The sequence below is a fragment of the Leuciscus leuciscus genome (assembly GCF_965113295.1).
Source record: "Leuciscus leuciscus genome assembly, chromosome: 15".
In the NCBI taxonomy this organism is placed as follows: domain Eukaryota; kingdom Metazoa; phylum Chordata; class Actinopteri; order Cypriniformes; family Leuciscidae; genus Leuciscus; species Leuciscus leuciscus.
Genome location: NC_138739.1, coordinates 7,732,348 through 7,759,964, shown reverse-complemented (window position 1 = coordinate 7,759,964; position 27,617 = coordinate 7,732,348). Strand labels below are relative to the sequence as shown.

General features: G+C 36.9%; 1 protein-coding gene and 1 long non-coding RNA gene across 2 annotated transcripts in view; one reads left to right on the top strand and one right to left on the bottom strand.

Annotated features, from left to right (window-relative positions):
- Positions 1–16,604, bottom strand: part of LOC309476538 — a 60,368-nt gene extending 43,764 nt beyond the window's left edge. The window contains exon 1 of the long non-coding RNA XR_014198249.1: positions 16,487–16,604. This is a non-coding gene — a long non-coding RNA (uncharacterized lncRNA). The remainder of the gene's footprint in view (positions 1–16,486) is intronic.
- Positions 328–27,532, top strand: zfr2 (zinc finger RNA binding protein 2). Its single transcript, XM_082138991.1, has 19 exons — positions 328–442; positions 2,781–3,027; positions 3,184–3,298; positions 3,816–4,028; positions 4,791–5,089; positions 6,160–6,342; positions 7,583–7,793; positions 11,237–11,385; positions 13,999–14,118; positions 14,271–14,416; positions 15,630–15,756; positions 18,478–18,680; positions 20,293–20,461; positions 21,869–22,016; positions 23,427–23,512; positions 24,426–24,521; positions 24,613–24,724; positions 25,744–25,841; positions 25,919–27,532. Exons 1-19 carry the CDS (start codon positions 375–377, stop codon positions 26,090–26,092), a joined length of 2,964 nt encoding a protein of 987 aa, XP_081995117.1. The 5' UTR covers positions 328–374; the 3' UTR covers positions 26,093–27,532.
- Positions 27,533–27,617: the final 85 nt, after the last annotated feature.

Below are 27,617 nucleotides of genomic sequence, written 5' to 3'. Positions count from 1 at the left end.
AAATGATGATGTGATTGAGGTGTTTTTTTTAGTCAAATTAAAGGCATCCATGCCTGAGACCATCATGATTGTTCATCGAGCATTTTAATTCACAAAAACATACACAAAATCTGAAATTTATTACTGCATTCTTAATTTATATAAATATAAAAATGCTTAAAATCCTGACCTCACCACTTCAGAACACCACAGTGCACCATTGATTGATTAACTACTAGCTATATTTCTATTTATAATAGAAATTCGTCGTGACGGTTTATTTTTAGGCGCCGCGGGGGGCAGTGGCGCGAAGGTGACGGTTGACGTCAAAGACACGTGACCGATCACGTGACCGCCGGAGCCGCCGCCGCTCTGCTGCTGCTGCTGAAGTTTCTATGATGGCGGCCAGTAATTATTATGGATTCACACATGCAGCCGCTGCTGCCGCCGGCCCGCAGTACAGGTACAAGACAAACACATGTGCATGATCACATCGCTTATTTACAGCAGTCACAGAGCCACACAACATATGTGTTGAGGACGGCCAGGGCTCAAATCTCCACGAGCTGCTGCTGTTTGTGTATTTATTGATGCTTGCATGATTTTTTAATATCGTGAAAGTGGGTTTGCGGGATATATGCGAGTGCTAGTCTAAGTACGATGGTGCTGTCATGTTTATTGACAGCTACTACCTTCCAGAATAGCATGGTACTACATGTAAATACCATGGTAAACATATAATTGTCATTTTAACATTTTACTTTTATAAGCACTGTAAATGGTTCATATTAATTGTGCATATACTATAGCTACTCTTATATGAAAGTACTATGTTTAAAATGATTAAAAGTACCCTTGTAAACTAAATACTCTTTTTCCAACAACGGTATTAACGTGGTATTTTGGAGATTTGTAAGGTGTCATGCCCTGCAAAAGTTTGGAATAATTCCGATTTTTATTATATTTAGAAGAAGGCTCTTATGCTTATCAATGCTGCATTTATTTGATTAAAAATACAGTAGCAGTAATGCTATGAAATATTACAATTTAAATGTTTTCTATTTCAAAATATTAAAAGTAGGGTAGGCAATTTATTTTCATAAACACTTTTTTGTTATATTGGTTGAAATTCCTCACATCTTGATAGCAATCAATAATTGAACTGGTCTAAATATAAAAATAAAATCTCAGGACCAAAAATTATTTGTCCAATCATTACATTCAGTCCAAATATTGTAGACAGTCAGTCACCGAGCGCCGCAAACAAACAGCGACCACCTTTTACAGTTCCTCCTGAACCAAAACAACAAGCTATGCTGCGTTCATGCAGTGTCGTAACCGTTATTATGACATGGCAACCCGTGACGTTCTACCCGAAGCTGACTCGGATTTGTGCATTTCTATTAGGGATGCACTAGCCTATATATCGGCCACCATATCAATATTGGACGATACACTATAGCCTATGTCAATTTTTAGTTATCGTTATAGGCCCAATTAGAAAATTTGGCTGATATATTAAAGCCGATAAATAATGGAAATCAGCTGAGACCCTTCAGATGCGCGTCGTTTGCCGTGATGGTTTTAAATCGCTTGAAATGTGATTGGAATCACTTCAGAAAAGGAAAATACAGTTCAGTGCGATATGCACAGCACAAGTCTGTCATATAGGCTACATAAAATTTATAATGAAAATGTTATAATTGTGTGCTTGGGATATGGCTTTTAATAGTGAGACTTTTGTTTTTGTAACTAGGCTCTCAAAAATGATATAAAAATATGGACTTAGATTTATTGGCCAATATATTAGTTATCGGCTTTCAAATAAAGAATTGTCGGTATTGGCCAACATTTTCATATCGGCGCATCGCTAGTTTCTATGTCAACACTATCAACGGTGAAATGAATCTGCAGCAGTCACCTGGTACAAGTCCGAGCTCTCTACATTGATTGCGTTCATTATTATTATAATGTTATGTGCTTTGAGACATGAGGTAATTTAACGCCGTCTCTCGTCTCGTGATGCTTTGCAGACTCTGCTGTACACGTTCATGTGTTTTTGAAGGAGGCGTGGCTTCGGAGACGCTCTGAAGGGAGGGTTGGATTGAATTGAATTGACTACCTTTGTACTTGTATGCAACAAAATTAATAAAGCTACACTTCATTACTGGTGCATTGCCACTCAAATGCAAAAAACACAATGGATATAATGAAACAAGAAACATCAATAAAAGAAAAAAAAAACTTTCCATTATAATAAATAAAATTAATGAAGACTAAGATGGATAAATAAAATGCATAATCCACGCTCACAAGACAGTCAGGACAAATATTCTGCTTATTTTGTCTTATTGCACATGATGGAAATGTAAAACTATGGCTCTGGGATAAAAAAACAAAACTATTTTTGAGTCTTTGTTTGGGATTAAATTCTTTCAAAGCTAGCTTGCTATTGCTAACCTCTCTGAAATTGCCTACCCTAACTTTAATTGTAATTTATTCCTGTCATGTCAAAGCAAATTGTTCAGCATTATTACTCCAGACTTCAGTGTCACATGATCAAGTGTCATAAAATCATTTAATATTCTGATTTGCTGGTAATCAGTATTATTAAATATGGTTCTTATTATCAATGCTGAAAACAGTTTTTGCTGCTTTTTTTTCCGGGGGGAAATTATGATACATTTTTTTCAGGAGCATAAGAGACTTCTTTCAACAGCTTTAACAAACAACAATATTTTAATTGTTCCAAACTGACAGTAGTGACTACATTGATTCTGAACCCCAAAATTTCCCTCCAGCGCCCAGCCGCCTCCAGCATATTCCCACCCAACCACGGGCAGCTATAGCGTCCAGCCCGCCCCCGGAGTGGCCCACGCGGTGACGGCCTCGTACCCTGCGCCCACTGCCCAACCGGCCCGTCCCGTAGTGACCGCCCCCTACCCAACCTACCAGCCCCATCCCACCCCCAACTACGTCTACCGGCCGCCCGAAACGACCCCGCAGCCCACGACCACCCCTCAAACATACCAGGTGTTGACTGAACCGGTCAGTGTTTTCTTGACTCTTCTTATATTAAAGGGATAGTTTAAATCATGGGGTAACATTCATTTTTGGGTGAACTATCCCTTTAATGATGTACCCCAGTTGTTTTACATTAGTAGTTTTTCTTATCCATTCATGTATGAATTGATATTCTTACAGGAGAATTATACTTACGGGCGTCCGCCGTCGGTCAGCAGCTTCGAGAACAAGCAGTATTTCCAGACGAGCATCACTCCTGCACAGAGAACCGCAACCGAGGCCTACTTCCAGACAGGTGAAGCTCAGCTCTCTCTCTGTGTGTTTAGACAATCATAGCCAAGTGCCTACACAGATTCATTAAGGTTACAGTTATGTGTTTTTAAAGAAAGGTTATTATGGAGCTTTAGCTTTTGCTTGTTTTGTAAACGTGGACATGTTGAGCTTTGGCACTCATGCGGGTGATGCAGGTTCGAGTCTGGTCTGCAACATTTCCATTCACAAAAACGCTCTGTTTTTCTGTATGAAGTAAAGTGGAAGATAAATTGCAGGATCTGTTTTGACTTACAGATTTCAAAACTTGTCAATATCCAAAACAATATATACAGCACTCAACATTTGAAGTGGATCAAAACATTTGAAGTGGATCAAAACCTTTCATCTAAAGTTCAACATACATTTTGAACAATACCCGTTCTTGTCTTTTGTTCTGTTCTTTTTTTGATCCATTTCAAATGTTGACTTCTGTCGTTTTTGGATTGGTTTTCATTGTTTAGATGTATCTGATGATAACGACATCTTTGGCTTTTTTTCAGGGCTGAAGAGTGGCTACAGTCCCGTGAGCACAGTGTACAGTCAGCCGGTCCAAAGACAGGTCTCTGCTCTGAAACCCCCCCCCGCCGCGAGCTCAGTGTCCTCCAGCTACACCATCTACCCCACGTCCACCAGCGTCCAGCAAACTCCAGCCCCCATCTCCACTTACACACACAGCTCTTCCTTCAACTCCACAGCGGCCACGTCCTACTCCGGTACGCCTGCGTCACATTCACACTCATATGTAGGGTTGGAAATCGAAAATCGAATACTTGAGGTCAGGAATCGGATACTTGTTATAAAATAAAAATTTCGATTCCCCTTATCGATTCCTTTATGAGCATTTCAATATGACTTTAACCCATTCAATCGCGAGGCGACTCACACACTGTTTTCTGCATGTGTAACTATATTGTGCAGCTCTTAAAGTGACAGCAGCCTAATATTCCTGCTGCCGTCTCTATAATAACACTAATCAAACAACAAGACAAAGAGAAAATTCACTCGTTCTTGACTGAATCACTTTTGAAAGCATTTTTGTAATGTATATTTTATTTATAAAGTACAGTGTTATTTTACATTTGATCACAGTTTCTGGACCTGAACACCTGAAAACCACTGTTTATTTCAGTCGTATCTTTGTTCAGTTGTATCTATTAGTTGTGATTGCTAGTTTTTAGCAATGTTCTTTTTTACTTCCTGAGTGTTTACTTGTCTTTAGTAATGCTTTACATTTATATTAGTTAGGCTAGTTGTTTATCTATGTTTTTTTTTAAATCACAGGTAAAAGTTCCTTTTTCAGCCTGTTAATTTTTTTGTTCATGATATCTACGTTTTTTTTTTTTTTTTACTCCTAATTGGAATTGAAATTAGGAACCGATAAGAATCGTTCAAATTCAGACGATACCCAACCCTACTCATATGCCACAAATAGCCCCAGCTCTCGTCTAACGGTGTCTCTTTCTCTGTGGCTTCAGCCGGTCTCAGTTACTCCAGCTACGAGTCTAGCGGTTACACGTCCGCACCGTCGTACTTCCAGCCGGCTCAGTGTCCTCCTCAGGCTCCTCTTCAACAGCCTCCGCCTCCACCGCCACAGCAAACACAACAGCCTCCCAAACAGCTCGCCAACTCGTCCTGGAGCACCAGCAGCCCCGCCGTCAGCGCGTACAAGAAGCCCGTTTTCCACCAGAACAAGATCCAGAAGCCCAAAGGCCCGCCGAAACAGCCTCAGCTGCACTACTGTGACATCTGCAAGATCAGCTGCGCCGGCCCACAGGTGAGCGCTCGCCACAAAACACCATTATCACATGAGATCAAATCTGGGAATCTTGTTCTGTTCTCATTCTATTTTAATGGTTTATTTTAATATTCTAATTAATTGCAATAGTGAAACTTGTACCATTTAAAAACAAAACTTACATTCTGTTTTACATTTTTACTGTTATTTTTTTAACCATTTAAAAACAAAACATATTTTTAGGGCCCAATGAAATCCATTAAATTTTTTCCCAAATTCAGTTTTATTTTTCCCAAATTCTTTAATTTTTTTCTGTTCTCATTCTATTTTGAATGGTTTATTTACATTTTCAAAAAGTGTGTCCAATTAATTGCAATTGTGAAACTTATACTATTTAAAACAAAACGTATATTTTTAGGGCCCAATGACATTTTTTATTTTATTTTTTCTTCAAATTTCTTTACATTTTTCTGGATTCCATTTTAATGGTTTTAATGGTTAATGGTAATAAAATGTTTGCAATCAAAAAGCATGTCTCCCAAAGATTTAAAAAAAAAAAATTCTCTTTTAATATTTCTGGATTTATGATTTAATACAAATGTATTATCTGTGTTAATCAAATAAAGGCATAAATATTACAAGTTTAATCTGTTATTTTTGGCAAAGAAAGTGCTGTACTACAGATGTTTACTGTTAAAATCAAAACACAGAAGAAAAATTGTGTAATATTCCTTCAAAAATACATGCTACTGTACAAATAGTCATTTATATCTGTTGTAATGTATTTCTGTCACAATTTTGAGTTAAACCAAACTTTTATTTTGGCGGGTTGCCGTGAAGAGCTTTGAGTTTCTCTGTGGATCTGACCATAGGTTTTCTCAAATAAAATGGTGAAATTACTAAATAAAATTTAGAAACAACATTTTTAAATAGCAGTCTTTTTGTGCTTTTCATATTCACAGACACTAGTCCATTAAATCACCATTTGATTCATTGTTCAACCCTACGTTTGATTAGGGTTATTTTAGTGACGAGATTCCATGATTGCGTCTGCATCACTGAAGCTAACTGATTTCTTCATTGACATGGGTCCCTGTGCTCTCCTGCAGACGTATCGAGAACATCTGGAAGGACAGAAGCACAAGAAGAAAGAGGCGTCTCAGGGTAGTGTCAGTCAGGTGACCAACGGGCCTCGCGGGGTCCAGACGCAGTTACGCTGTGAGTTGTGTGACGTCTCCTGCACCGGCGCCGATGCTTATGCCGCCCACATTCGGGGATCCAAGCACCAGAAGGTGAGTCCAATATTAGCATAATATAAAAAAAATAGTCTTGGAGAAATATTTTTATTTTTATGGAACAGTTTATTGAAGCTTTAGACAAAATACACTACCAGTCAAAAGTTTTGGATCGGAAAGATTTTTTAATGTTTTTTAAAGAAGTATCTTCTGCTGACCAAGGCTGCATTTATTTGATAAAACAAAACAAAACAAAAAAAACTGTAATATTGTTAAATATTATGACAATTTAAAATAACTGTTTTCAATTTTAATATATTTTAAAATGTAATGTATTCCTGTGATCAAAGCTGAATTTTCAACATTATTACTCCAGTCTTCAGTGTCACATGATCCTTCACAAATCAGTATAATATGTGGATTTGATGCTCAAAAAACTATTATTATTATTATTATTATCAATGTTGAAAACAGTCGTGTAAAAAACAAATCTGGATTCTTTAATGAATAGAAAGTTCAAAAGAACAGCATTTATTTGAAATATAATCTTTTGTAACATTATAAATGTATTATAATTTATAATTATAGATACTGTGACTTTTGATCAGTTTAATTCATCCTTGATAAATAAAAGTATTGATTTATTTTATTTATTTCCCCCCAGAAAAAAATTATAAATAAATCTTACTGACCAAAACTTTTGACTGGTAGTAAAAACAAGTTTGCATACACTAAGTAAAATGATAAATTTCTGCTATCTTGTAATGCAAGTCAATCTTTATAACCGTATAGAAGACTACTTACATAAAATGTACATAAATATAAGTGCTCACTCTCAATCTTAGTAAGATAAGATTTAAATTCTTAGTTTTATGATCAAAGCTTTGTAGTCTTAAAATATATAATGCAATACAATGATGATTGAGATCACAGATTTGATTTAAATATAATGTATGGATAATCTATTAAACCTAACTTGCCTTCAGTCCAGTAAGTGTTGATCTTGAAATATTACTAACAATATAAAAGATATTCTTATAAAAAATCTATAAAGATTTCACAGCAAAAACACACATGAAGCACGAGCTGAAAGTGGACGTTTGTACAATTCTATTAAAAAAGACCTTTTAGTTAATGAAAAAGTATGAGCTATTAATATTATTAGTACAACGCAAAAAGTTGTGATCATGTTGATAACTTTTTGAAAGATTTGCGTATCAGATATGATGCTTTTGAACACGCTTTGTTGGCATACTTGACTAATCTGAAATGCATCTGCTGTCAAACCTTTCCTCAGGTCGTGAAGTTACACACTAAACTAGGCAAACCCATCCCTTCCACGGAGCCCGTTTTCGTGAGCTCCGCCTCTGTTGCCACGACGATGACTACTAGTAAAACGGCGGCGACGACAACCGCTCCCACCCCTGCATCAGTGGCGCAGAAGATGCTAGCGGCGGCTCCTTCCAAACCTGTGAAAAAACCCACCGCTGCTAAAGTTGCCATTATCGGTGAGTGGAAGCTGAGCAGAACGAATTTCTGTCAATCTTTCGTAATACTATCTGTGTTCAAAATAATAAATTTTACGGTGGATTTGCACATAAATTTATTCACAATTGCAAGAATTATTGTAAGAATTTTTTACACAGAAATTTATTCGCAATTATTGTAAGAATGATTTAAACGCCGAAATTTATTCGCAATTACAAGAATTATTGTAAGTGATTTTTACAGAAATTTATTCGCAATTGCAAGAATTATTGCAAGAATGATTTACGCCGAAATTTATTCGCAATTATAAGAATTATTGTAAGTGATTTTTACAGAAATTTATTCGCAATTGCAAGAATTATTGTAAGAATGATTTACAGCGAAATTTATTTGCAATTACAAGAATTATTGTATGAATGATTTACGCCGAAATTTATTCGCAATTGCAAGAATTATTGTAAGAATCATTTAAACAGAATTTTTTTAGAAATTGCTAGAATTATTGTAAGAATGATTTATGCCCAAATTTATTTGCTATTGCAGGAATTATTCAACAAATTTGCACAGAAATGTATTCATAATTGCAAGAATTATTTTAAGAATGATTTACACAAAAATGTATTCGCAATTACAAGAATTATTGTAAGAATGATTTACACAGATTTTTTTTAGAAATTGCTAGAATTATTGTAAGAATGATTTATGGCCAAATTTATTTGCTATTGCAGGAATTATTCAACAAATTTGCACAGAAATGTATTCATAATTGCAAGAATTATTTTAAGAATGATTTACGGCAATTTATTCGCAATTACAAGAATTATTGTAAGAATGATTTACGCCGAAATTTATTTGCAATTTCAAGAATTATTTTAAGAATGATTTACAGCAATTTTTTTTTAGAAATTGCTAGAATTATTGTAAGAATGATTTATGCCAAAATGTATTTGCTATTGCAGGAATTATTCAAAAAATTTACACAGAAATGTATTCATAATTGCAAGAATTATTGTAAGAATGACACAGAAATGTATTCGTTATTGCAAGAATTATTTTAAGAATTATTTACAGAAATGTATTCACAACCGCAAGAATGTTTTACAAATTAGGCCTATTTACTTAGAAATGTATTCACAACTGCAAGAATTATTCTAGGGGTGTGATTTTTCCATATTAAGTGTGATGCAATGATGTCACTTTGTCTTAATTTAACCTTCAGCACAATCAGCATTCACACTGATCACAGATATGGATGATATTTCCTCACTCGCAAAACCCGCATGATGAGGAAATAGATGCTTTACATCCTGTTTTGCAGAAGAAGCATCTATTACACATTCGGTCATCATGCCATAATGCAATCTTTCAGACTGAGACATGAAATCAACACATAATCATTGCTCAATATTTCTGCTTCTGCTTTATAGTTGTGATATTTATTCCACATAATCTTACTCATCGGCCAGATAGGTCAGATAGTAATCATACAACAAACCACACTCAGAAACTGAATTTAAGATATGTATTTTAATTGCATATAATATTTCCACATTTAAGCAGTTCATTCATACTTTTAACCCTTAAACAGGCAAGAGTAGAAAATGATAAACAAAAAATCATTTCATGTAATTTTTTATATCATCTGGACTTAAAGGGACTATGTGGAGCTTTTTAGGTATTTTATTATCTAAAATCAATATTTTTATTCATAAATATGCCCTCAATGGTGTACAAATACCTATGCCAATGATCAGACTAATCTTCGTAAACGAAGAATTTATTATCTTTATATACATGGGACGGGTAAGTCCACGGAGGCTTCCATGTAGTTCCGCCATCTTGAAAAACTATAATAGCAGAGAGGGACAAAAAGTACTAGGCCAACGCGTTTCCACAACGCGTTTCGTTCAGAGCCAGCGTCACGTGACTGAAGCCAGCAGAAGCGGAGGAGCAGAGCAGTGAGAGGCGCTTGTCACTGCACCGGCAAGTTTAAAAGGCTGCACTGCACGATTATTTATACACCGTTCATTCATACATATGCTGAGTCACAGGATAAGGAGTCCTCGTCGTCGAAAAAGTCCAAAATAGATCGTAAAAGGAAACGTGACCGGAGATTACAAAAACTAGGGTTACTGTCAGGATAGCTAATGCAGGAGAAAGCTTTCAAAAGAGACACTGAAGTTGCCTGCTTTCTTCTCGACAGGTAAGTCAATGTTACAGTCTTAATTACAAGCTTTTTTTCATTGCTTGGTTGTGTACTTTATTATATAGACAGTCGAACATTTATAGTTAAAAGTTAAACAGGCTCTTTGATGAATAGCAGCTATTGAGTAAAGTAACGTTAGAGAAGGCTCTGATGATGATGATGATATCTAACAATGCACATACTTCAAAAAATATAACGAGTAAAGAAGGCATTACTACTTTACCATAGTTAATGTTTTTGACAGTCAGTAGTTCATACTGTAACATTCTTTTTTTCGTTGTTTCAAGTTTCAGTTTGTTTTAAATAACAAACCTGTTCACCAGCTTTTTGGTACATAACGGCAACCGTAGATGCAACGCGCATTTGAAAAAGTGAGGCGCTGGAGAGCATTATTCGTTTGAATGCAAAATACGATTTCACCACTAGATGGGAGAAATTCCTACACACAGTCCCTTTAAGTAAAACATATCCAAAAGAATTTTTGAAATATTTGATATATTTTGGATTTTATGAGTTGTGACTCCCGGGTCACGTTGCCTGATTAGGGTATAAAAAAAGGACCAAGTCATTAATCTGTTAACTGTTACTGGCCCACTTGCCACTGCATGTTTAAAACAATTATATTATATACTTCTTCTGATCTAATGTTGACAAATTATATAGCATTCGAAAGCTTACGAACTCAAGATTCAGCCTGTGAAAACGGACATAAAAAGGGTACTTTAACCCCTTAACTCTCACCCCCCTTTTTGAGAATGGACATTAAAATGCACTATTCAAACTTAAATGGTTGTAATTCAAGAATGCTTTTGGGTGTAGACCTAAGTTTGGTCTTGTTTTAAAGACGACACTCAGCAACGGTGTTATCGTCTCTGTCTAAACTACAAAAGCTCAAATTTGTAAAAACGGTGATGTCATGCATATTACATGTCCAGTCTATAATCTTTTCAAAGTGACATCGCCACCTACTGGCCTGACAGCAGAATACAGCTTTTTTTTTTTTTTTTTTTTTGCGGAAACTTAAAGGAAACGCAAAGGAAAAACGTTTCTGTTTTTAGTACATCGTTGTCATCTAAATGTACCCTGATTCAATGTTTTACTTGCTGTTTCTTTGTAATTAATTGCGAAATATACTAGCAATCTCTGAGTGAAATTTGGTAAAGAAACATTATTTTCCCCCAGTGTATGAACAGCCACGTTGCAGAAACATAAATGAAGTAAATTAGAAATAAATCCCCAAAATCCATTTGTCTTCAGGCAGTCGAGCCTCCACAGCTGCTCCGGTGAAGATGGAGGAGGTGAAGCCGCCCGCGGTGAAGACGGACCCTTCCAGTGATGATGAGGACGGTGACGGAGCGGGAGCTCAAGGAGACATTCAGCCTGTGGGACACGATTATGTAGAAGAGGTGAGACCGTTCAGTCAAACTCTCAAATCTTTCACCGGTTACATATAGTTTAAGGGTGTGAAAGTTCACACATGGCAGGTTTGGTTTAATTAAAACGAACTCTGGTGGAATTGATCTTGTTAGTGCAGAATAAGTGTGAACGCTGCCATCAGAACCAAACAAACAGACCTAGACCCACATTTTCAGCTTACAAACAAACTCTGGTGCGGTTCGACTGAAATATTAACGCAACACGGACAAAAGACATCTAAACGAACCGAAAACAGGAAGTGATGTCACAAGATGGGACCCTAAAAAGGACCGAATGCTCAAGCGTACCTGGTTTTTCTCATCATAGGCCCCGCCCTAAATGACACTTCATATGCTCTTGTGGACTTACAATGGTGGCCGTGTGCGTGTGAAGTCCATGAGACCGTAGCGTGTCCCATTTGTCGCTTTAGGTTTCAGAAGGGTGCTCGCGACTTCTACTCAAAGCGGCATTACGTCACAATAGTGTGGATTCGGAGGAAGATTGCAAAGGCTTATGGTTATGACAGGGCCATAGTCACGATGTAGCAACAGATCTTCATTTGTGTGTGTAACTTGAGGATTTCCTGCCACTGTTTTGACTCCTTTACACATTTTTATAACAGGGTTTGTTCACACTAGGTCCTTAAAGTGCTTGAATTAGATTTTGTTTTTTAATTGAAGTCCTGGAAAACCCTTGAAAACAGCCAAATTTATGAATAAGTACTTGAAAAGTGCTCAATGAGACGAGGTCTGACGTTAGTAGGGCTGTACTGTCCCAGTCGATTAGTCGATTAATTGGTCGATACGTTCTGGTTCGACCAAAATTCTGATTAGTCGATTTTTTGCCGCGTTTATTTCATCAGTTTTGCCGCGCTGAGGCGCGCTCATTTCATCAGGTGGAAAGCACTAACTGCTAATGGGGGTGTTTTCAGAGTACCCTTGTTTCACTGTAACAGTCTGTCTTCAGAACACCCCCCTTGTTTTCACCTTTTTTGGATTAGCCCAACCCAAGAGAGAGCGATAACTATAGAAGGTTTGATGCTGAATATTATTTATTTAATTGTGAGAGCGTTTAATAGTCAGGCCTCTTCTAACATGTCAACAACAAAGAAATCGACAGTGTGGCAGCATTTTGTTAAAATTGATAACAGGAAAAAGGTCGAATGCAAAGTTTGCAAGCAACAGTTTTCCACAGCTCGACGACAAACATGACATATCATCTAAAAGTGGTAAGCTCACTTGTCTGCGTTAGCTTGCCCTGTCTGGTTTGAGTAGGCTATATGAACATCAGAATTAGCATATTTCAATGTTTTAGTGTGATAACCTAACTTTTTAATTTTTTATTTGGAGCCTAATGCGCAATTGCGCTGTGCTGTTGGTTGTGTTAGCTTTGAGCCTAGGATGCTTTATTTTTCAGCTATGCACTTTATTTCGTTTCTGCTCTTGATCTGGTTTGTTTAATAAATATTCTTTTTTTATTAAAGTGGACGTGCCTTTTGTGTTTATTAAGAGTAAAAGCTTTAAGTTAATAGTCTATTCGTGTCTCAGCCGCGAAGCTGAGCTCATGTTCAGCCTCGCTCGGTGCGAGGACATGCACGGTGAAATGATAGTGTCTGACAGTTATAACTTATTATTATAACATATGACAAAAATAATTGTCTAAATTATGTTGCATATTCCTCAACAGTTCTGGTGATGATATCACTAGTTGACAACATTTTCGGAAATCATAAGCTATGATATTGCGCAGGTGCACGTGATGCAACGCTGTCAGAGCCGACAGACTCGAGTGTCAGACTCATTTCAGTGCAAAATAATTTGGTCAAAAACGATTTAATATACTGCAAATAGCCTACTAGTTGTTTGTTTATTTATAATTCATTTAGGTGGACAACAAGGCTACCAAGTACTGCGCACAGTGCGCATCTAATTCATTTAACGTTTTTTTTTTTTTTTTTTTGTCATTTTTAGTCGATTTTTAGTCGAAAATTTCAGGACTTCAGTCGACCAAGATTTTCTTTGGTTTAGTACAGCCCTAGACGTTAGCCAGGCTAGCTGCAGCCCGTCTGATATAGATATTGAGCCATTTCACATGGCTGTTATAGCGTGATATTGCTCAAATATTTCCAAGTGTAGCAAGTGTAAGTGTATACAAACTTGAAAGTCCTGGAATTTAATTTTGCAGTATCTGTACGAACAATAATCTCTTCATGAGTTCTCAGCTGGTAAAAATGGCATCATATGTACAAGAGCATTTTAGTCTAGAACAGTCTTGCATTGTTTTGGATGTTCAGTAAGTTCAGTCATATCAAATAAATGTTAAGGTTTGGTGTTAAAAATGGCAGTGTGAACGCTAAGCAAACCAGGACTAAATGTATCATTTTCTTTTTGGTTCGGACCAAAAGAACCAAGTGAACCGAACTACAAGTGTGAACACACCCTAAATGAATCAGTCGAATTGGTTCGCAAATCAGATTTATTAGCGAATCAGTCTGGATCAAAAGTGTTTCCTCTAGTAAATGTGTGTGATGCATAAGGCTAACTGGATATTTGTTCATCTGTGAAGGGCTTTAAGTCTTTGAATCATGTGTTTTCCCTCCTCAGGTTCGAAATGACGACGGTAAGGTGATTCGCTTCCACTGTAAACTGTGTGAATGCAGTTTCAACGATCCCAACGCTAAAGACATGCACCTGAAAGGACGGAGACACCGGCTGCAGTACAAGGTAACACATCATCACCCCCCCAAAAATGAATATTTGACTCGTTTTAATGTAATGAGCTACAAATGAATAATAAGACTGATATCAGTGCAAAAACTGCTGCACATATCAGGGTTGCAGTTATTGACCAGTTTCTTCCCCTTATGATTTTTTAGAAAAAAGTGAACCCTGACCTTCCTGTGGAGATCAAGCCCAGCAATCGAGCGCGGAAGCTTCTGGAAGTCAAGCTGCGTAAACAGAAGCAGAAGTCTGTGCTGAAGAGACAGCAAGAGGACGAGCAGCGCTGGCACATGGAGATGAGGTCATCCTCCGCTTTCCCGCCATTTCTGACCGTTTATTGCACATTTCAGAAGGCCTTTTCACTGCAAGTCACAATATCTAGCATGAAGTTGTGAAAACATCAAATATTCAATTATGCATCAAGAATAATCATTGTATATTCAGGGAAATAAATAAAAAGCCTGTATATATTTTCATATAATGAAAAAAAAACTACACTCTTTTTTTGTAAAAAAAGAAGTTTGCAGATTTTATATAGAATATTTATAGAATTTTAAATTAAAAAAAATAATTTTCACTTTGAAACATTTATTTCGCATTTTAGAATTTTATCAACACATTGTTTTGAATGATTTTGTTTGAAATAATATTTTCACAACTTTGTATCAAATAGGCATCAAACATGATTTAAGTGACTTAAATTATCTATATAATTTATATTCATATTGAAAAATACCTATATATATTTCAGCATTCTTTAAATAATTTTAGTGTAAAAATAATTTGCAAATATTATATAAAATAATTATAAATATACTTTTTTTTTAGTTTTGATTTGTTTAATTTTTACCATGAAAAACAATTAAATACAAAAAATATGCATCTCAACTAACTCCTTCAATCACAGTCTGAAACGTGCGTTATTATTTCATCAATTTTTATCCAAGCATTTTTTTGTTTGAATAATTTTGGAGTGAAAAATTGTGAATCTTTCAGCTTTGTATCAAATATGCATTAAACATGATCTAAGTCACTTTGAAAAAGTTTTTATATTCAGGGCAATCTGGGAAAAAAAGAAGAAAAATTCTGTTCTTTCCGTTTAAATTTTTCTGGATTCCATTTTAATGGTTTAATCGCATTTTGATATTCACAGACACTAGTCTATATTGCGATTTGATTTAAATGTACTGACCTGCTTTTTATTTATTCATCCAAAATTTGACAAATTCAGTAAAATTATGCGATATACAGTAAATTCCGTTTTATGACTGAAATCCGCAATTCCATCTGTGTTTTCCGTGTTGCTGTAATCATAGGGCCCTACTAAAATTCAGCAGTCTTTAAATAATTTGTGTAATATTGTTTGCAAATATTATATATAATATCTGTATAATCATTTAATTTTGGTGTTGCGTAAGCAACACCAAAATTAAATGATTATACAGATATTATATATAATATTATAATAGTAAGCCAGCATGATTATATCCTGATTTCTCGGTGTGGTCCAGCAGGAGGTACGAGGAGGACATGTACTGGAGGAGGATGGAGGAGGAGCAGTTATACTGGGGGGATCAGAGGCGCAGGATGGCTCCGCCTCCTCTGATGGGCCGGCCCAACATGCCGGTGCCGCCCCTACTGGTCAGTAAACGCATTGACCTCAATCAAGGTCATTCTCAGATAGGACATTTCTCAGACAGACCAAAACTGATAGTTAAAGGATTAGTTCACTTCAGAATGAAAATTTCCTGATAATTTACTCTCCCCCACGTCATCCAAGATGTTCATGTCTTTCTGTCTTCAGTCGAAAAGAAATGAAGGTTTTTGAGGAAAACATTCCACGATTTTTCTCCATATAGTGACTTCAATGGGGTCCAACGAGTTGAAGGTCCAAATGTGAGTTTCAGTGCAGCTTCAAAGTCTCGACACGATCCAGCCGAGGAATAAGAGTCTTATCATATTTATATACTTTTTAAGCACAAATGCTCGTCTTGCACTGGCTCTGTGATGCGCCATGTATTATATAATCACGTTGAAAGGTCAAGCGTGACGTAGGCGGAAGTAACACCTAGTGTTTACAAAGCGAACGCTAAGCTAAGTCAAATGCCCTTTACAAAAAAAAAAAAAGATATATATAAGGTAAAATAACGATGTTGGACGATTTAGTTTTTTGCACTACTCTACATTTTCCGCCTACGTCCGGTTACCGCCTGACCTTTCCAACATGATTACATAATGCGTGAAGTCGTGGACGTGCAAGATGAGCATTTGTGGTTAAAAAGTATATAAATGTATTTATTTTTTTATTTTTTAATGTCCGCTGGTTTGTCTAGATCGGACTTTGAAGCTGCACTGAAACTCACATCTGGACCTTCAGCCCGTTGGACCCCATTGAAGTCACTATATGGAGAAAAATCCTGGAACGTTTTCCTCAAAAACCTTCATTTCTTTTCGGCTGAAGAAAGACAGACATGATCATCTTGGATGACGTGGGGCAGAGTAAATCTGAAGTGAACTGCTCTTTTAAAGGAACACTCCACCGTTTTTTGAAATAGGGCTTATTCACATTCTTTCCTACATTTAGATAGGTGTGCAAATGCATTTTTGTCTCAGTGCATGCATTGTTTTAGTTTGACAGGGTCGGCGTTAGCTTAGCTTAGCACAATGAATGGAATCCTTTGTTGCCAGTTAGCATGGCCTGAGTAAAAGTGATAAAAAAAAAAAAAAAAACCCACGTAATTACTTCTTGTGGCCTGCGTATTCACAACGAGTACAAGAAGCGATCCAGATTAACACTAGGCGATTTCCTAGGCAGATATTGACTTGGGACTATATTAGGGGGAAGCACAGGCGAAGCACTGCTGCTTAGGCGAAGCACTGCTAGTTCGGCGCTGAGATCTCACGCAACACATGAAATCCCACGACTTCCGTCAACATACCGGCGTGCAACGCGTCAAAAAAACAGATGAAGAAGAACATACCAGCGTGACCTGCACCGAGTGTCTTCGCTTTTGGATTCTTTATTTTGTGAAGTTACAGCAAACATGGTAATTACCTGCGTAGCAAAAGGTTGTGAGAATAAGCAAAGGACATACACGAATGTAATGTTTCACAGAATTCCTTCAAATCTGGAACTGAGAAATAAATGGCTAGCAGCTCTGGAGATATGTACTTCAACGCCTCTCAACAAAATAAATCAGTATCGTGTTTGCGAAGAACATTTTGCACCAGAGGACTACTTAGAAAAAATGGAATATGGGTCCAGAAAGACGGTAGCAGTACTACGTCTGAAAGATACGGCCGTCCCATCTATTTTCAAAGCACAGGCAGAACAAAGTGCACATGTAAGTTGTCTTTTATTTGTCTTCCTTATGTTAATCTGTCTTTATTCGGTTGTAAAATAGATGCTGCACTAGACTACGGATAGACTAGAATACTATCTAGACTAGACTACGAATCTCATGTTGAATTCAACCTGTTTAGCATGAACAAACAAACTAAAATAAAAATCGCTGTTATCGTGACCTGTAAAATGAAATGACTGAGGGCTAAGTTTTCTATATTTTTCTCTCAACGAGTTAGACTCAGGAGTTTTAGTATAACTACTAGAGAGGAGAAGGCTACTAGCATTTTGACCAAAGGATGTAGCAGAACAGTATTCATTGTTTATGTAACACACACACATACACACATACGATCGCAACCTCCTCCTCCTGGCGTTCTATTTCCAAAGCACGCAGCTCGTCTTCTGTAAACTCTGGTTCAAATAGGTATGGTTCAGGCTCTTGACTGTCTGAGAAGTCACCCTCTTCGTCTTTCACAAAATCAGCCATGTTCATCGCCATTCGTATACTGTAAGCTAAATAGTCAGGCAGCAACTATTCACGCCGGTATGTTGACGGAAGTCGTGGGATTTCATGTGTTGCGTGAGATCTCAGCGCCGAACTAGCAGTGCTTCGCCTAAGCAGCAGTGCTTCGCCTGTGCTTCCCCCTAATATAGTCCCAAGTCAATATCTGCCTAGGAAATCGCCTAGTGTTAATCTGGATCGCTTCTTGTACTCGTTGTGAATACGCAGGCCACAAGAAGTAATTACGTGGGTTTTTTTTTTTTTTTGATCACTTTTACTCAGGCCATGCTAACTGGCAACAAAGGATTCCATTCATTGTGCTAAGCTAAGCTAACGCCGACCCTGTCAAACTAAAACAATGCATGCACTGAGACAAAAATGCATTTGCACACCTATCTAAATGTAGGAAAGAATGTGAATAAGCCCTATTTCAAAAAACGGTGGAGTGTTCCTTTAAGTGTGTACAAGCTTTTATTAAACGGTAAACCGCAGCAATTCTCCCATTTTTCTTCAGCCCGTTCGACGGCCAGATTCGCCCGACGACCGGCACATCATGGCCAAACACTCGGCCATCTACCCCGTGGAGGAGGAGCTTCAGGCCGTCCAGCGAATCGTCTCGCATTCTGAGCGCGCTCTCAAACTGGTGTCTGATTCGCTGCTGGAGAAGGAGGCGTGTTCTGCGGACGACGACGCCCCCGACGACGTGACGGACAAAAAGTGAGTACTTTTATTGGCTACCGGACTTTTTATACGGTTGAATTGTAGCGGGACGTTTAGATTTAAGGCCCGTTCACACCAAGGACGATAACGATAAAGATATAGATCTAAAAATAATTCTCATTATTAAAGAACAGCAGAGTTCACACCACAGCTGTAACGATAACGAGATAGAGAAATGATCTTTCAGAACGATTTTTTCCCCCAGCTGTTGAACGATAAAACACTGACATCCAATCAGAATCCATTCTAATTTAAGGGTTCGCGCATTTAAAATGGCAGAGTTAATCGCCGAGGTCCAGAAAAATCCACTGTTTGACAAGTCAAGAAAAAGGATATGGAAAACAATCGTTCATATCCTCTGAATAAACGGTGAGAAGTATTACCTCAGGTGTCCAGCGCTCGTTTCCACAACATTGTCTTGCTTCCTTTGAAGTTGCGTTGAAAAAGACCAGGTTTTGCTTTTACTCCACTATATTGACTACTTCAGCTAAATTCACTGTTAGATTATTAGATCGATCACACTAGCTTCACTCAAAGCATAGCATGCTGAGGACATCTGCTGGTTAAAGCGTGTAAATGCAACAAGAACAGCAAAAACATGTTCAATGACGTTGTACACACTTTGAAACCTCAGAGCGCGAGCTTAGAATAAACAGACATTGGGCCCTATTTTAAGGATCTCAGCGCATGGTCTAAAGCGCAGGGCGCAAGTGCACTAAGGGAATCCATGGGAATCTGAATCCACTTTTGCTAGTTTAATGATGGGAAAAATGGTCATGGTCTAAAAGGGTCGTCCCTATTCTCTTAATGAGTAATGGGTGTGTTTTGGGCGTAACGTACAATAAGCCAACCAGATTCTCATCTTCCATTCCCTTTAAAAGCCAGTCGCGCTCGCGTGGATTCGCTTTTACACGGAGGGATTTGCAAGCGGAAAAACTAAACGCTTCTCCAGAGCCCAAACGAATCTGCTCGTGCGCGAGGTTAAAGTGCGCACCATATTTTACCTCGCATCTAGATGTCCAGACCATCTACAGGACGAGCCGGATTCCACCATATCTTTATGTACACAATAATAATCTTTTACATTGTAATCCTTTTATTTTTTATATTTGGCATGTTTGTGTGTTGCTGGGTGTCCCTGTGTGTGTAATAAGCAGAGTGTGTGTGTAATAAGCAGAGTGTACGCGCGTTGTGGACCCACCTATAGGCATACATTACTAACGCGTTCTTTAAATAACAATAAAATGAATAGTGCGCCATTAACTTTAGAGCAGGTTTCAGTTGGTCAATGGCTCAGTCTATTTCAGCTCCTCAAAATAGCAACGCGCCAACAATGTGCCTGAACACACCTGGTTTTTAACACACACACCTGGTTTTTAAACCAATGGGCGCAAATGCATTTGCTATTGAAACAACGTGGCGCAGGACGTGAAAATGATGACTGCGTCGGGCTGAAACTAGCAAAACACACTTGCGTCGCGGCTAGCGCTGCATTGCACCGGGTGTGTGATAGGGCCCGTTATCTTTCATGGTGTGGACGCAAATATAGTTATCGTTATAGTTCTCATTTTTTGTGTGAACGGGCCTTTCCGCTCTTCCTCTCGGGCAGGTCTGAGTCTCAGGCTCGTGTTCTCAAAGGAGTCATGCGTGTGGGAATCCTGGCTAAAGGTCTCCTCCTGCGCGGCGACCGCAACGTGCAGCTCATCCTGCTAGCGGCCAAGAAACCCACCGTCACTCTTCTGAGAACCGTCGCCGAGCAGCTGCCTAAACAACTGGCGGTAAGACTGTCTTCTTCCTGCTTGCATTGAGATGCATGTCAAAGAAATGTTTATGTCGAAGCCACTGAAAATCATTATTGATCTGTTAATACTCATATCTTTGCACTTGTGATTTTATCACCTTGTTTCTCTTCTTTTTGGCTGTTTCATTGTGGAAATCACCCACACGAGAAGTCACATGATCACAGGTGTCATGACAGGTCTATTTATAGTGACATGTAGAGTCTGTGGATGATGCTCAATTTCTTAAAGCTTGGTTGTGAATCTCACAAGGAAATGTTCAGGTCAAATTTCACAACAGAATCAGAAGGGAATTTTTTCTTTTCTTTAAACAGTGTAAATATTTATTGTTCAAATATATTTTGCATAAAGCAGTTGAAGTATATTTTTAGTTTTTATTTGACAAGTAAACATTTTCCCTAAAATGTCGTTGCTATGATTCCATCCACCTATTTTTGATGCGCATTTTGGGATATCGCATAAAAATACACAGCGTTTATTGCTCTGAGGCTGTGAGACTCAAGTCATTTATGATGGAGGAAAAAAAGCCACAGTTTCTTCCCCGAATGCAGTAACTTTTTTATTTTTTTAAATTTTTATTACAGACATTTTGTGCCAATTTCCCAGAAAGTGATGATTTTGTTCTCTTGAACACAAGAGAAAATGTTGATGGAAACTGTGCTTTTATTCTCTTTTATTTTATGCGATATTCCAATTTTGCGCACACGTTAAATTCACAAATTTTGATGGAAACACAGCAATTGATGCAGCAAAACATATAAATATAATAAAATCATTACCGTAACATACAGATAATTGTCCTTTCCAGCATTTCTTCATTAAAATCCATTTTTATCTTTTTTAAAACCAGCACAAATTATTAATTATGTTTTACAAATTAAATTTTGTCCACATTACAGTAATGAGATTGTTGTACATTGCGGTAATGACTAATTACGAGGGGAAAATGTGATGCATGTCATTTAAAATAATGTCAAAAGGCCACAAACCTTTCTGATCTTCAAAACATGCTTTATTTACTTGCAGTATATCATTTCCCTTTTGATTTTAGGAATGAAATATGACCCAGACACATTTTGGATCGTTTATCATGTGATCCACTCATATATTATTAAAAAACCCACTGCAAATAAATGAGCTTTTTACTCTGCTGCTGCTTTTGTGGTCCGTGTATCTTTAACTGATCTTTAGTTCACTGCCTGGTTACGACACCTACAGAGAGAGACTGGGGCGTGTACTTCATTCACATTCACATCGCCATTTAACCAGTGCATTATGGGAATATATGGCTCCACTGGGGACTATAAGGGACAAAATACAGAGCCCGTTTACTCAGGCCCCCGCCGTCTCCTCTGTAGTAATGCAAAGTGTCCTTTTAACCGGCAGACCTTTTCTGAAGATCAGTATGAGGTGCAGGTACACCCTGAGGAAGCCAACATCGTCATTTTTTCAAGCAAGGAACCAAAAATGCAGGTCACCATCTCTCTTACCTCGCCAGTGATGCGCGAAGACCCCGTCCCCAACATGGAGAAAGGTTAGAGAACCCGTGCTTTCCCTCAGCAGCACTATATGTGTTCCCTATGGTTTAAAGAAAAAAACAAAACAAAAAAAAAAGACAAGGATATTTCCATGCAGAAAAATTTCCATCAGTGAATTGGCCTTCCTGTTGGTTTTCTTTATTCCCCTTCCCCGCCTTCATTTTCTTTTCTTCTTTTCTTTCGGTGGAGTCCATTATTTGCCCTCGTTCGGTTTTGCGTTGCTTTCTGAAAGTGTTTTAAGGAATCAAAAACAGGATCTCTGACCTTTCTTTACCACTGTGGTGCAATATTGTACAAGTTGTGTTGTAAGACTTCAGGATGAGAGCGATATTTAGCTTTTCCATGCCAAGGTGAACGATGTGTTGGGAGTGACAATCGCATTTCTTTTTTGCATGTGCGCGGAGAACAGAAGCTCCTCCATTCCTGCAAAATTGTGATTGTTGACATTTTCATACGATACATACGTCGTTTTTAACATTTTAAAACACTTCAAGAGTGAAGTTGCTAACATTATTGTATACATATTAGTTTTATTTTTATTGAATTTATTTATTTTATTTTAAAGTATAAAATATTCGCCATACAATTGTATGTAAATTCAGTTGCAACTACCTTATTTTTTTATTATTATTTTAGTAAAAACAAGCTATTTTTCCATACAGTGATTCAGTTGTAAAATGCATTTGTCACTCCTGTAAATAAACTCTGTGGCCACTAATACACTGCAATATTTTTGGACTGACGATGTATAAATAGTTTACAGTAGTTTTACATTACAGCAACATTTTGGGGTTTCATGTCTGTAAATAAGACTAAACCTAAACTACAGTTTAACTCAATTGGTATATTCAACCGAACCGACGGGGAACGTGGATGTTATCATCCACCATGTGGCTGTTTTAACAATTTCATCCTCTCATCCTAAAGTTTTTGAACAGTGACCTCAAACAACTTCTGAAATTCCGACTTGTTAACCTGAGGTCATTGTGAAGACATTTTATTTTGCTAACGATACTCTCAATTCTGTTTCTTTCAAACCACCAACCGGTTCTCCTATATTTGTCCTGTTTGGGTTTGTTAATCATTCGCCCTCGGCTGCATCAACAGACCCAAGCAAATAATACTTTCCATCTACATCTTTTGCATAACATTGCAACAATTTTTTTAGGAACCTGGACGTGTTGGAAAAACCCTTGTATTGTGACATTTTGGTGTTGTCACTTTTGTTTTGTTTTGACGTGTGTTGTAATGATCACATTAACTCTACCTAGTTTGACAAATCCCCTACAAAACTTTTTGTTTTATTTACTTCACAATAATTTTATAACAAGATCTGCTTACTTTATTATTATGATAACTAAAGCATTAAATACAGTTGATGACGTTCCCTACGTGTGTCCTCGCAGTGTCAGAGAAAGACCCTCCGGATGTCCTCAACAGGATCAAGTGCCTTGAGTATTTAGCGGCTCTGCGACATGCTAAATGGTTTCAGGTAAAAAAAAGTTGCACTTAATATTTTAGGGCTGTTCACATGTAATCAACCTTGCGATTAGTGCTACACTACAAGCTACTCACACTAAACTTAAAATATAAAGTTGTTACATACAGACGTAATGTAAAAAAGCTGTAAAAGTAATAGCTATTCTACAAGTTACTAGCAGAAAGTAGTTAAACAGTGAATTTAAGCTCCAGATTTACTTGATAGCTTAGATATGGCTATTGGGAAAGCTACGCTTAGCTACTGAAATGCTACTGGCTTTAGCCTAAACCTGAAACATACTTCACACTTCTATCAACGCAAGTTTGATTTCATTCGTAGTTGCGCTCCTACATGCGTCTGAACACAATTAGTAACGTATCGCTAGTGCTATCGCTTACTCTTAGTACTGCAACAAATGTGTTTAGTGGACATTAGCGTAAACTTTCTTCTACGGTCAGTTTTCTCTCTGAAGTTGACGACTGTCTTGGTGGAAAAACAATTAGAAACTAACATCGTAATGCGTTAGGAATTCTCGTTGTTTCCACAAGGGGCGCTATAGTGTACGTTAGCTAAACTAGTTTTCGTCTAAAGCCAGTTTTCTCTCAGGTGTTGAACTGAACAACAATTTGAAGAAAATCTTGCAGGGCTAGTTAGTTAATGTAAGTTAATGTAAGTATAATAAGTTGATTGTCAACATGTTTGCTAACTAGTTACCTGAATAATAAGTAACCGTTAAGTATTTTCAATTGAACTGTTAGCTTAAGTGTTTGCATACTTAAAGTATGTTCCTGACCTTTGACTCAACCGTTGTTCAGAACAGTGTAATTGTATTAGCATTTTAGCATTAGCACTTATGTTTATATTAACAACTGAAATGCCATTTTTAGCTATGATTATGTTGCGTATTAATGATTTTTGTCCACAGGCTCGGGCAAACGGTCTTCAATCTTGCGTCATCATCATTCGGGTTCTGCGGGACCTGTGTCAGCGTGTACCTTCCTGGGGCAAGATGCCCGACTGGGTCAGTTAGCTTTGTTTGCTAACGGTGATTTTAGCTTCAGCTAATAATGGTCATAATAACTATCAACTAATGTTGATTTTCTTTTGCGAAGGCTATGGAGCTGCTGGTGGAAAAAGCCATTAGCAGTGCAACCGGTCCGCTAGGTCCCGGAGAAGCTCTGAGGAGGGTCCTCGAATGCATCACCACCGGGATTCTCCTGCCTGGTAGGAGTTATTTTAGTAACATTTATATACTGTTGTAGTATTTATTAGAATTTTGAATTAGCTTTTATGTTTATATTTCCGTTTTCATTTTAATTCTAGTTTACGTTTTGGTAATTCTGTCGGGCTTTTGGCATTTCTATTAATACTTGTTTTCCTAAAAAATTCTATTTACTATTTCTAAAATTTCTATTTTATTTTCTATTTTATTTTATTTTATTTAAATTTAACTTATTTTATTTCAGTTAGTTAAGTCAACATTTCTAATTTTCACTTAAATATTCCAAGTTTACGTTTTTCATCTAATATTTATTTTATATAGAAGCCAAGGCAACATTTCTCATTTACGTTTTCTAAGTTTTACGTTTTTCATCTAATATTGTTACATTTCTAATTTTCATTTAAGTTTTTCATCTAATATTTATTTCAGTTAGAAGCCAAGGCAACATTTCTCATTTGTTTTCTAAGTTTTAAGTTTTTCATCTAATATTGTTACATTTCTAATTTTCATTTAAGTTTTTCATCTAATATTTATTTCAGTTAGTTGCCAAGGCAACATTTCTAAGTTTTGTTTACATTTTCTAAGTTTAATTTTTTTATCTAATATTTATTAAAGTTTTTTTTTTTTATTGTTGTTTGTTTTCTAAGTTTAATTTTTTCTTCTAATATTCATGTTGGTTAGTTGCCAAGTCAACATTTCTAAATTTTATACGTTTTTCATCTGATATTTATTTCCGTTAGTTGCCAAGGCAACATTTCTTGTTTTTGTTTAAGTTTTTCATCTAATATTTATTTAATTTAGTTGCCAAGGCAGCATTTCTAATTTTCATTTTAAGTTTTATACGTTTTTCATCTGATATTTATTTCTGTTAGTTGCCAAGGCAACATTTCTCATTTTTGTTTAAGTTTTTCATCTAATATTTATTTATTTTAGTTGCCAAGACAGCATTTCTAATTTTCCTTTAAGTTTTAAAAGTTTTTCATCTCATATTTATGTCATTAAATGTCTCTCCAACCCTCAGATGGCCCAGGTCTTCAAGACCCCTGTGAGAAAGGTCAAACGGACTCTCTGGGAAGCATGTCGAAACAAGCTAGGGAAGACGTGACCGCTAGCGCACAGGTACTAAACGGGTGTGACTTGCCAAAGTTTCCATTCATTTCATTGTAGCTATTCTGAAAGCGATGTCTGTTTTTCAGCACGCACTGCGACTGCTGGCTTTCCGTCAGATCCATAAAGTTCTGGGCATGGGCTCCCTGCCGGCCTCCAAAGCTGCAGCTCGAAACCGCAAGAGGCGACGAGAGGGAAGCGACCCCGGGGAGGGAGAAACCGACGGAAAGAAGGATAAAAAAGATGATTCGAACCATCCTTGAGATGTCTGCGTAATCTTCTACGTCCTTTAAAATGTATAAATATCACTCAAAGGGGAAAAATAACACTTGATGGTTCCGTTTTTTCAAAAGGACAAGAAATGGAAAAAAACAGTAGTTCCCCTTTTATGATGTAATACGTGGTTCTATTACATCTGAGCTGAAAATAGGCCGAAATGCTCATGAGGTTCAAATCGACATATAAAATAAACTGAGTTACTGAACGTCACATTAGCTCTATTAGGCACTTTCACATATTAATGGCACTTAATAAAAAGCTTTAATTATCTCGACACAGGCCAGTCTTTTTTATGTTTACATCAAATATATAGTGGGGCCTAAAAGTCTGAGAACACATTAAGATTTTTATTTTTCACACATTTCGACGTGGAAATAAACACGTTTTATGATTTTCGAAAAATGTAAAACAATCATTGTAACAATATAGGAAATATTTCAGATTCTGCGCTATTTCTCCGTAACTAATGAAATGAAGGCCAGTTAATAACACTGAATATGTAAACAAATGGTCATTTATGCAAATTGTTATAATTTAATAAAAAAAATATATTTCGGGGAGAAAATGTAAAAAGTCTCAGACTTTTGGATCCCACTGCATATAAAACAAAATATTTAGATATATTTATGAATATAAATCAGTTTTATTCTATATAATATTATTATAATGTGTTATATAATAATATTATGTATGACGTGAATGCAAATAAATTAGTTGTATCTTTAAAAAATTAAGTTTTTAAAATAGGTAGTTAGTAGTATTCACTAATTAGCTGTTTAAAGCGACACGAATCAGCTTTGTGTGGTTGTTTATTAACCCGACACTGGATTTATACACGTTTAGGTATCAGATCTGTAACCGCTTGAGGGCAAAAATAAATCACGCGGTGCACAAAAATATTCTTATTACTTCTCTGCTATCATTATTTTTATTTGCATACTGAATAATCGCTCATTTCACAGTGAGAAGCTGGCGTTTCGACAGGGTATCGAAACTGTTGTTCTCTAGCGAACGACACGATTAGTTTCACGAGTCTGTGGTTCTTCACACGTGCCTGCGGTAAAGACTTAAAGTACTTGAAATGTGAACGAGGAGGTGAATTTACGGTTCTTCATATTGCAATATAATATTAATGTAATACCTCTCTATTCTTAGGTTTTTTTATACAGAAGAGTAAAGTCTAACGAGAGATGCGCACTAGGAAGATTGCTATTAGTACATTTAAATTGATTATTCATATCGCCTGAATTATGTTCTGCCACCTGTTTTTCTGTATAATGCAATCGATTCCCGGCATTTTTAAATGTTCCTGCTGAGTGTTTGTTCTCGTTTTGTAGGACTGTGAAAAATTATATTGTGATCTTTTATTTGGAATATCTGTGTAGTGCTGCTTAACTAAATAAACAGAAAATGATCGGACTAAACTGTGTCTGTTTTGGCTTGAGTTGAAGTCAGCTGCTGCTTTATATTTATGCTATCATGTATGGTCATAAATAGGGTGGAAAAACA

Coding starts and splice junctions, on each gene's coding strand:
- zfr2 (XM_082138991.1), top strand. CDS start 375: ATGATGGCGGCCAGTAATTATTATGGATTCACACATGCAGCCGCTGCT. Junction 5,090..6,159: donor TCAGCTGCGCCGGCCCACAG/GTGAGCGCTCGC, acceptor GCTCTCCTGCAG/ACGTATCGAGAACATCTGGA. Junction 25,842..25,918: donor ACGTGACCGCTAGCGCACAG/GTACTAAACGGG, acceptor TCTGTTTTTCAG/CACGCACTGCGACTGCTGGC.